The sequence below is a fragment of the Notothenia rossii genome (assembly GCF_949606895.1).
Source record: "Notothenia rossii genome assembly, chromosome: 7".
NCBI classification, from domain to species: domain Eukaryota; kingdom Metazoa; phylum Chordata; class Actinopteri; order Perciformes; family Nototheniidae; genus Notothenia; species Notothenia rossii.
The window spans coordinates 25,981,852-25,992,933 of record NC_136905.1 but is presented as its reverse complement, the minus strand read 5'-3'; the positions used below and the strand labels follow the sequence as shown (position 1 = coordinate 25,992,933).

Below are 11,082 nucleotides of genomic sequence, written 5' to 3'. Positions count from 1 at the left end.
TAATTAATGTAAGGCGTGGAATTATTGGTAGATATTTTTCAGCCTTTTCTTAAAAAAAAAGTGTTTGATCATCAATGGCAAATGCAAACATGAATTGTGATTTTAAATTGCCTGTCAGCTATATTGAAATTCCCCAAGGTATTCCTTCTAATGTTATGACTCAGAGAGAAGCCGCATATCCTCACATTGAAAAGCCAGAAGATAGCCAAGCTGGACATTTTTATGGATACCTGACTAAAACAAATAGTTGATGAAATTAGTTGATTGATTATATTTTCCTCCTGTAGTGAATCCAGAAATGGTTTGGTTTCAGCAACATTCAAATAACTATATTTTGAAAGAAAGGTTATATCTGGTTTTGACTATTAATTAGCATCCAAAAGCCTCCTGTTTTTAAACTTAACCTTATTGCTGACAATATGGATAGAGACACAGCACACTTCATTTCCTTTGTTTAATTGAGTATATTTACAAACAGTCTGAAGTGCAGTAAATCTAAAATATAATCCATATCTACTGTACATTGCATTTTGGTTTGCAAATCGTTTACAGAAGTACCAAACTACTGCTGTAAAATAACATTTCTTAAAAATGAACAAAAAGACCACAGTTATCATGGAACAGACTGAAGAAAAACCCCATGGGCCTTTGTGCACCTATTAGTCACAGCTTACTTTTCTTCAGGTTTATAGACTTATTGTCTTCACCAGTGGAGACAACTCTTATACACATCAGAAGCTTTGGGGCTGGGGGAGAAAAAAAAACTAAAGTATGTTTTGGAGAGTGCAAAGTCACGTCTGGCAGAGTACTTAAGCCCACCATATACATTTATACAAATATGCACAGTCTTCTCTCAGCGTCTTTGTGTTCAACCCATAATGCGTTTGCCTTTGTACATCCTTCAGGTGATTATACTCATCTGACTTAAAAAGAGAAATCAAAGAGGAACTTCCCACCTCACACTATAACTTACAAATGTATCATTGATCAACATCGGCACAGTACAGAGTTTAGATACATTTTTAAAACTCACAAACTTATTCAGCTTTCCAAATACATCGGAGTGTATGTAGCCTCTTTCATGAGTCCTTTACACTTGAAAGATGACCAACAATGCACAACTTTACATGTTACATGTCCCTTTACAACTGAGAAAAGAAACCAACACGTATTGTCTTACAGTAGCTCTGACTATGTGATAACAGGCAGGTTTGAGGAGGCTTGCGTTGAGACATTTCTGTGAGAATCAAACAGTTTTCCAGTGCCAGTGAGGGTGGAGTGTTTCGTTTCAGAAAGCAATACATTTTTAGATTAAAGTTATTATTTGCTACTCGTTACGTAACATCCTCAATGATTTGGTAAGCAGAGCTAAATTGAAAGCCTACTTTGATATTGAATGAAAACAACAACTTGAAGAAAAAAATAGATGGCATTTGGTCACAGAATTCTGATTATCCTTAGTCTGTATGTGTGCTTCCATCACAGTACACATTTCAAAGTCCTAATACCTTTACATTTCCTTCACACCATCATGAGACAAACATGTAAATACATACTGTTTACTTTACAGCAATCGAATGTAAAAAGACTTGCATTGGAGGGAGGTTACAAATTCTAGTATGATGCTGTGGCCCCAGTGATCGGGGGCCGCAGGGAATGGGTAGAGGCCCGTTTGAGCCCTATTAGGTTTATTATGACGATATACAGACACAGGCAGGCCAAAGACGCCCACACCCTGCTCTGCACTCACAGGCACACGCTGTTGATGTGTGTTCGTATTCACACAGAAATAAAACTGCTTGTATGCATGCTTGCACACTTCTTATTCTGCTGAGGGTCTCTCCGTCAAATGTTCCTCTGCAAAGTCGGATCTGTCCACCGATGCGGTGTGCAGAGACAGAGTGTCCCCCCCTCATAAAGGCCCCCTCCGGCCTCAGTCAGCTCCCACTAGCAGCAGGTCCAGCCCAGAGGAGTGGTCTTATCAACTTAAGGCAGGTTAGGTGGTAGCTATGTGGCAGGGTTGGAGAGTTCATTCATTTGTTTACTTTCCATCACTATTTAAGGACCCCATCCTCTCTCCTCACTCAGTATTGGGGGGGGCTCCTGGGACAGCAGTTTCCAATTGAGGATGAGGAGTTGGAGGCAGCGGAGTGTCCCTCCCAGAACATGGCGTCACTGGGTTTGGGGGGGCTGGGGAAGGACCGCGAGCTGTCGTCCAGGGAGGGTTGGTTCAGGGGGGGCGGGGGCAGCACCACGGAGAAGGGGTCGCTGCCCAGCAGAGCCTCCCCCGAACAGCTCTGGGTGGGCCAGGGCCCGTTGTACCAGCAGTCCTCCCTCAGGCTGTCCGGCAGCGGGGGGCCTGACAGGATGCCGGCGGGGGGGCAGGGGCGGCCGGAGCATGAGGGGAGAGGGGGGGCACCGGGGGGGCGAGGCGCTGCCCGGGAGACTGGGTGGTGGGTGTTCTTTTCAACGTCGTCCAGACACTGCACTGGAACTGTTGAGGCAGCTAGAGAAGAGGGGGGGGGGGAGTGGTGAGAGCAAAACAATGTGTTGTTATTGAAATTGTTGCCTAGATGCCTATGAAAGCTTGCCAATATTTGCATTGTATTTTCCAAGAAATACTTATTTTAACACTTTAAAAAAATATACTTTTTCTTTTTGATCATCTTTCCTATTGGTTGTAATGTTAATATTACTGCTGGATGCTCAATCAGAGTCTTGCAGAAAATATTTTGTTAAGACAAAGTCAGTGTATGGTTGAGAAGATAAAATGCAAAATGAAAAAAAAGCTTATCACTACCTTAATGTTTGGCATACAGTTCAATTTGAGTGCACTTCATCTGCAACTGTAGACACATTGATAGAGCACAAAGGATTATGGGTGTGATATACTGAAGGATAATCCAAAGCATTGTATTTTTTACGAGTGTTGGTGGTTGGCATTTAATATTGAATTTAATATAAATACATCAGCAGTTCATTTCTACAATCTACTATGAGTAGACCCAGAAAAACATGTTAAAGGGAAATTATGATTTTGGTAAGACTTCAGATGAGATTCATTTTTCTACGTAAATTGGTGCATTTAGATTTAATATAGCTATTTTATTTTTCTCCTTTTCTCACGGCCTGAGTATCAGGAAATATCCACTTTAATTATTAGGTTCTTTTCACCAGAACAAATCAGACTGCATAAACTAAGCCACAAATATACTACATACAAATCATAGTGAAACACAAATCAGCAGCAATTATCTCACACACACATCACTGCCATCAAATCATCATTTTGAGCCAATAATCAAGTTTAAATGAGTATCTCGTCCCGTTTTCATCCCTACCTCCCTGCTACTCCTCCATGAGAGGGTCTCCTGAGTCTACAATTTGAATAAAAGGGATTCCAAAGGAGGAACAATAGAAGAATACAGATACTGAATAAATACACAATGCACCCCCTTTCATCTCTCTTTGTCTTCCACTCCTCATTTCTTCATCTGTTCTCCTCTAAGTTACAGGATTACCCCGTTATACAGCGGAATAAATAGGCCAAGATTTATTTTCTTGCCATGTTTCGTTCTAATTTTCACCTCCTAGTCTCCTCTTCTGACACTCGGAGGGAATCGACAACAGAGGTATATCTCTCCTGGGGTAGAACACATCATGGCAGAGGCACAGACTATTTCATGGTGTCCTTTATCAAAGTGAGCACTGCGATAATATCCACAGTCTTATCACACCCTTGTACTGATTGCAACAAGGAGCAGCAGGAGATCTTTACAGTAAGGAGTACTTCTTCTCAGAAAAGCCTTCCTTTAACAGAAGAGCAGCAGCAGCCCCTTCTTTCCTTTGATGTTAGCCACATTAGTTCCTGTGTCAGAAGCACTATTTCGATTCCGGCCACTATGCTTAAAGAGTACGTCAATCTGACACTAACTGGCACTCAGGTCGAAGACACATTTTCACAACATTAAACTTGTGAAGCCTCAGTCAGTATATCAGTTTTTTTAGTTAGGAACAGCTGTCACTTTAGTGATGCTTATACTTCAGTTTCCAGACTAGTCTAATACTATCTTTATGTCACTTCAAATCAAAATGAAAGCCTTTTTAAAAGTGTACTGTAATATGCAAAATAATATTTTATTTTGTTTTAATGGAGATAGCCAGCTTTCTTCATGCATAAGATACAATTAGGTAAAGATGTACAATAAATACAGAGAGGAAAATGTACAGGTACAACAATATAAATATGTCACTTGTATGTGCAACATTTACAAAGATTCAAATATTTAAACCAGCAATGCATACAATACAATACAGTATACTTAACCTTTTTTTATAAATTAAAGTGTCTAGCAGAAAAGTAAATATTAACCTGGACACTTAAGTTAAAAGCAGAATTATTTCACTCGTATGAAAGACCAAGTAAGTGAATATCTAAATATGTTAAGGCTGCCTTGGTGTCCTGAGAGAGATATAAGAAGTACATGTTGCTCCCCCTGCTGTATATACTGGAGCGGAGGAGGTGAGAATGCAGGTGCTGGTGGGTTATCACATACACTGACACAGATTGAAATATATATACAGCAACAAAGGCAGGACCCTGTGTGTGTGCCTCACCTTGTTTTGTCTCAGCGAGGAGCGGCCTGAGTTTCCTGATCAGGCCGGTTTGGTGCTTCAGCTCTGAGTGGAGACGGGTGACCTCGCAGCACAGAGCCTGGTACGTCTGCTGCATCCTCCTCTCCCTGTGGACGACATTTAGATATGAGGGCAAGAAGCTTGCATGGTCAAATACCAGGTACTGTCTTTACTGAAGAAGGAATACATGCTGTGTGATTATCCTTTTCGAAAACTCAAGGAATGTTTCATTTCAAATGTTTTATGTTTCAAGATGTAAAACTGGTCTGGTGTATAATAATTTAATTTGGTCAACATTTTTAGTATAATTAAACAGGAAGTAAATATAATGGGCAAATCAGAGGTACTCCTAAAGAGGCTTGTTTCTTTGTGATGACTGTAATTATGATTTGTTCAAAGGAGTTTCATCGGGATTGAGCATATTCACTTAACAGCATAAAGCGTTTTTAGGATATATTTTAAGGACACACTGTTTTGATGGATTAAATGCTTTACCACCTCAGATTCATTACAAACCATAGCATTGTGACGGTGTTTGAGGCAACACCTACAAACTGTCCTATCTACACCTTATGTAAAGATGCTAAATCTCATCAACACTCAACAGGTAAAACTGTGAGGAGACACTACAGCGTGTTGTGCTGCTAAAAACCAACACCATATTAAAACTGCTGACACGTGAAACAATTAAAATGGACACAAAATATAATTTTCTTCATGGAATGTGAGGAGCTGCCACGGAGATTATCATTAATGAATAATAGGCGGAGGGTGATTGCCTCTGCTATAGACCCTGTATACATCAAACACTGTAGTGCACATTTGAATTATTTGTATCGAGTCCTGAGGGTTTAGCTGCTGCTTATCATGTATCAGGTTCAGGTACTTCTGAGGTATCTGCATATCACAGGCTGCTGTGTAGTTAGAGAGTAAAGCTGCACCCTCCTCTAGTGGCCAAAGGGGACAATTACAAGAGGAGCGACTTCATGCAGTGTATAGCTGTGTTTCTCGTGTAACAATGGTCTAATTATGACTATAAGTAAGGTTGCAAAGTGATGGTAAAGTTCCAAAACGTTCCAGAGGAAAGTATGGCTCAAGAATTTGTAAAACTTGTTTTTTTCATTTCTATTAGTAGGGTTAACAATTACGTCTGCTTATGATGGTAAAAGCTGTGTTCCGTTGATGGCATGGTAAATGCAACCTGAGCAAATAACCCTTACATTTCTCCTTTATACGTGTTTTTCCTGTTAATTCATTTGAATTACCATGGAATGTTTCCACCATTTTGCAACTCTAACAATTGGAAGGATGATAAACATTTTAATTACCAATGCAACAGTGTTTACATCCTCAGTTTTGGTCACTGAAATGACGGCTGAGCCACTATTAAAGGACATTCATGAACACTCACCTTGCACTATAATTTGCATCACATGTCTGGTCTAAGACTGGTCCGTTAAGGCCATGGGGTTCCTCCTAAAACAGAAACAAGTCATGTTAGATAGAGTGAAGGGGGTGTCTGAAGTTCTATCTAGTATTTAACAGGTTGTTATAACGAAATAACCACAGACCCCTAGCATGAGGTTTAGCCCATTGTTTTTGGTCCAGCTTCTCTCCACTACTTTGTTTCTAATGGCTACTGTGTCCTTCTTATCATCCGCTATCTTTTCTCTTTTTTTGTTCATCATCCCTTCTTATCAGAATAAGAGTTCCTTTATTTGTCCCGCAACGGGGACATTTACATTATTACAGCAGATACTGCAGATAAAGTGAGGATACTAGACTTACATATAATACAATATAAAAATGACTAAGTTTGCACACGTTATTAATTATAGATGACACAATAAGTAAAAAAACTCAAACTAAATAGCATATAAGTACATCATGGTAAAAAAGTAGCAGTATATTTGCTTTAAAAAAAGGAGACCATATAGAATCATAGAGGTACTAGTTAATACTAGTTGAACATTACATTTTTATATTTGTATGTGTTTTTTTTTTTTTTTATATGTTTCTAGTTATTGTGCTTTTTATTATGTTTTTACTTATTGTTTTATTATTGTACTCCCATTGTGTTATTTAATATTGTAGTTATTGCCTGTACAGCACTTTGGTCAACTGAAGGTTGTTTTAAATGTGCTATATAAATAAATAAAGATTGAGATTGATTGAGATAGAGGTAGCTGGTACTGTATGCTAATTGTGAGAGATAAATCATGAATTGCAGGAGGGTATGTTGCACTTTTTTTAAAAAGCATTTCCCTCATCACTTACCCCACTTGTCTCCAGCAGTCTGCTGTTTTCCAGCGTCACCTTCTCCAGCTCCTCCTGCAGTTTGTGGATCTTCATCTCAGTGCTGACCCTGTCCACCTGCCAGTAGTCCTGAGGGCTGTTCAGGCTCTTCATCACTGCACACAAACAAGGAAAGAGAGCTATTGAACTGTGAAAGGCAAGGCAGTAAAATACAGAGCAATCCACTTGAATGTTTAAAGCTAATAAAGGTTTAACCCAGTTTTGAAAGAAGTGTACTGTTGTTTAAAAGTAGAACTACAACTGTGTTAAACAAGTAAAAGCCCTGCAATCAAAATGTGCTAAGTGTGTCAATATTGTATATGTCAATTGATTTAAAAGTCCCCATAGTAACTACAGTCTAGCTGTCAAATGAATAAAGTAAAAAACGTATCTTAAATGTAGCGTATCGGAATTACTAAGCAATGTAAAACGCAAACACTCAGGTAAAATACAAGTAGTAGTAGTAGTTCTTCAGATTTGACATAGTAGCCTAGTATAGCTTTGCCCTACACATCTCAGTATCAAAATATTACAACTCATAGTTTACATGTAGATATCATCTCACTAACTAAAAACACATCTTACATATATTAAAAGTAGTTTCCAAACACACAGGAAGCCAATGTGAAATACTACCGCAAATACTTAATCCGAGCATTACACACAGTCTTATTGTTCATACAGTCTAAAGTAGCGCTGTTGTATGAGTAGAAATCCACCATGTGAGCTCTACCTGTACCTTGGCTGGTCTCCATCTCCGTCCTCAGCTGCAGCAGCTCCAACTCTCTGGCCTGCAGCTGCTCCGTCAACAGCCTCTCACTCTCACTCTTCTCCTTTTTCTGACAGAGAAACAGAGGAGACAGTGAGTTATAGAGGGAGGAACATGATGAGAGTCAGCATTCATACCCATGCACCAAACTCTCATTCTCTCATGGCGCCGGGAAACAGCATATTCGTGTCATATCATAAACTTGCTGTTCTTACTTAAATCAAAGTTACAGCAAAAATACTTATAATCCTTACTTTAAAATGTGCATTGCTCGCAGTTACGTAACATACTTTGTGCCAGGCTCTAGCCAGTTGGAGGAAAAATGAATCAGTAAACGCACCAGTTTGTTCAGCTCCAGCTGCAGGTCCTCCTTCTCTATGTAGATACCCCGGTAAGCACTGAAGGCCTTATTCACGTACTGAGGACCCTCGGATGGAGGAGCCTCCGGCCTGAAGTGCTACAGCGGAGATAGATAAGATAAACAGAGAACAGATCCATTTTATTAAATGCACATATCTGCGGTTGGAGGTTACTCTCCTCCCACCACATCCTATCTCGATGGACCAAAATGCTGCAGCAGATAAAACCTAAACCGATAAAAAGAAACGAGACACTTCCAGAGAGGATCTCTGCCGACATGTTGTGCAGTATTTTCACTTCAGCCTACCATCTGTATTAAGACCCATCCTGTTGAAATAGCTCTCTTTGTATTGTACTCCTTTGTTTATCGAAATCCAACTTTTTGGCAATACCGCACTCATCCAGACCCCCTCCCTGTTTTTAGAAAGAACTGATTTATTACTCATTGTTTTATAGCTTTGACTGGAGGCCAACAATATTAATGATGCTGGCATGCAGACTCTCCCAGGGGCGAGTTCTTTTGCAGTTGAATCTACTGACTTTTTCTAAACTTTCTCAGAGCATTTTGGAGTTAGTCTATCATTAAAAGAAAAAGGAATATTTCATTCATCGTATTCGATAGAAAACCCTTTCTAAACCTCAATATTTTTTCTCATTGCCTCCCTCCCACCATCACTTATTTGGTCTAAATCTATACCTTATCCTCCAGCTGCTTCACCCTCTTCCTCAGCAGTGTATTCTCTCGCTCTGTGTCCCTCAGCCTCTTCTTGATGTCCTCATAGGCCGTGACCAGGGCGAAGTGGGAGGCGACAGATTCATCACCGGGACACACAGATACAGGACTCTCGCCAGCACCGGTGTAGGCCGTCTCGTGTTTAAGGATGCAAATGTCATCATCCACTGCCAGGGGCTCCATGTCTGCACAGGCCTACTCTGTAGCAGAAAGAAGACCTAGGGGATACAATAAGGGTTTTATTTAGAAAGTGCTAGATGTCTGTGAAAGCCAACAGCATGATTGGCCTTGTGTTGTGTTTACAATACATTAGCTTAGTACTAAGTAGCGTTGTAACTACCTAGTCTCTGCACATTATTGTGACATGTTTGAGTATAGCTGGCTTTTTTGTACTACATATCCCACAGATCACTCTCCAATCAAACAGTGTCCCATTGCTCAGACTTTTTTCAGTTGATCTCTTGCTGCAGGAAATTTACAATGCATCACTTCCTGTTTTTTAAAAGAAAATAGCTTCCTGAGCAGAAAAAAACAAATGCTATCAGATTTGATTTAGTTTGATGTAGCAAGATTTTTAAACCTTGTTTAGCTTGGAAATTAAATGAAGTGTAAAGGTAGCTAAACAAGAAGTAGAGCACAATGCTTAAAGCTAAAGCATTTCAGATGTGTTGTGTAGTCTGGATTTTAAAAGAAATGTATAGGCAGGGGTTTCAGCCTACATTTAATGGGTTTAAACAAATTAAATACCTTTTTACTTAAGTTGTACTAATGATACAGTACATAGTTGTTTTAATGTATTGCATTTTTGGCAGCTCAAATGTTTTATCAATAGGTGTTTTGTTCCATTATTACTTCATGCAAGAGTTAAGAACAGGCCTAGAGTTTATTCTAGGTGTGCCTAGAGTAATTAACACAGGCCTCAAACAGCATCAGGGTGCATTATGGATGAACGCCGTGGCGCCATCATCAGGCCCACTTTATAATCAAATATATGTCAGGTGCAAAGTTGACTAAACAGCCACCAAACATTAGTCTTGTGTCTTATGACAACAGTTTATTCCACTTCCACTTTTTTTGTAATGTTTTCATTTGTAAAATGTGTGCAAATATCGAAATAATATAATAATGTAATAATTGGGACAAATCTGTTTAAAGTACTTATGGCGAAATGGAAAAGCTCCATATTTGCTTGTCCTATAATAACGAAATTCTGTACATATAAAAAAACAAATTACTTTAAGAATTGTTTTTCTTTGATGAGGGAGTGGAGGGTCTCACAGTGACCTGTTGTTACAGGCCTGTGATCAACACCTATTGACCACACGAAGGAGCAGTCCAGACAGACAGCTACCTGAAACAGACTTAACATAAATCCCAAACCATGCCTGATCTGATCATCTGTTTTTAGGAGCTGGTCAGCACACGGGCAGCTAGTTGATGATGTCACCATGCGATGATGCAGCAAACAATCATGAGCCAAGTTTTTAACACTTAAGCTCGTAGCTTTTTATATAAAAAAAGAAAAAGACAATACCTGGACATGCTCTAAGATGAATGCCACGGAACAAAAACATATGAACAAAAACCCACAAAGGCAGAGCTGCTGACTTTGAATGACGACTTCAGAACATGCTATGAAATCGAAAGTTAAACCGAAAGTCAACGTAAATCTAGAATGAGGCACGAATAGCAACACCATCTCGTTCGACAATTCTTGATAAATTATGAGAGCTAACAGCTAACAAAGTCATTTCAGCTATGCAGAGACCTTATTTCGTTTCCAGAGGCATGGGAAAGCCATTGTTGGGATGTAAACACTCATTGAATCGTTTGTATACGATGCTAACGTTGTGGTGTTAGCTTCCGTGAGCTGTGTTGACCACCGATAAAACACATCGGGGTCAGTTTTACAATGACGTTCAGGATGAATAGAACAAAGCACACAATGACCAAGGGAAACATGAAAGTTGTGTACATAATGTCCAGAATTAAAATGATCGATCTGTTGATGATAACAGTAAGCTAGCTCTGAGCTAACGTCTTCTGGCTATTTGTGGCTAGGTGAATCCAAAGCAGTCGATTATTGTTCCCCCTCGACTCCCGCTTACCGTGTTAAATTATGTCCTCAGTTAGGTGTCAGTGGCACACACAAGATTATCATTTATTCTGGAAAAAAGAAGACCTGTTTCTCGGAGAAAAACAAAGAGACAAGGCTGGACTCTCGCACCGTGTCAGAACTGACAGGTGAGGAAACAAAAACTTCCGGGAGTCACTTGACTGCTAAAGTCCT

General features: G+C 39.6%; 1 protein-coding gene across 2 annotated transcripts; it reads right to left on the bottom strand.

The window, feature by feature from the left end:
- Nucleotides 1–440: 440 nt before the first annotated feature.
- On the bottom strand, nucleotides 441–11,059 carry azi2 (5-azacytidine induced 2). Of its 2 annotated transcripts, none has more exons than XM_079692468.1 (8): nucleotides 10,901–11,059; nucleotides 8,757–9,010; nucleotides 8,040–8,156; nucleotides 7,664–7,769; nucleotides 6,913–7,046; nucleotides 6,047–6,111; nucleotides 4,618–4,742; nucleotides 441–2,506 (listed from the first exon to the last, which is right to left on the bottom strand). In XM_079692468.1, exons 2-8 carry the CDS (start codon nucleotides 8,973–8,975, stop codon nucleotides 2,085–2,087), a joined length of 1,188 nt encoding a protein of 395 aa, XP_079548594.1. In that variant the 5' UTR covers nucleotides 8,976–9,010; nucleotides 10,901–11,059; the 3' UTR covers nucleotides 441–2,084. The 2 variants fall into 2 exon arrangements, with proteins under 2 accessions (XP_079548594.1, XP_079548595.1); XM_079692469.1 differs by having other exon boundaries at nucleotides 7,670–7,769.
- Between the last annotated feature and the right edge of the window lie 23 nt (nucleotides 11,060–11,082).

What these genes read in the sequence shown, in the direction of transcription:
- azi2 (XM_079692468.1), bottom strand. Translation starts at nt 8,975, where the DNA reads ATGGAGCCCCTGGCAGTGGATGATGACATTTGCATCCTTAAACACGAG. An exon ending in GGAGACCAGCCAAGGTACAG is followed by an intron (nt 7,047 to 7,663) that starts GTAGAGCTCACA and finishes GTTTGTGTGCAG; the next exon opens with TGATGAAGAGCCTGAACAGC. An exon ending in GATGCAAATTATAGTGCAAG is followed by an intron (nt 4,743 to 6,046) that starts GTGAGTGTTCAT and finishes TGTCGTCCACAG; the next exon opens with GGAGAGGAGGATGCAGCAGA.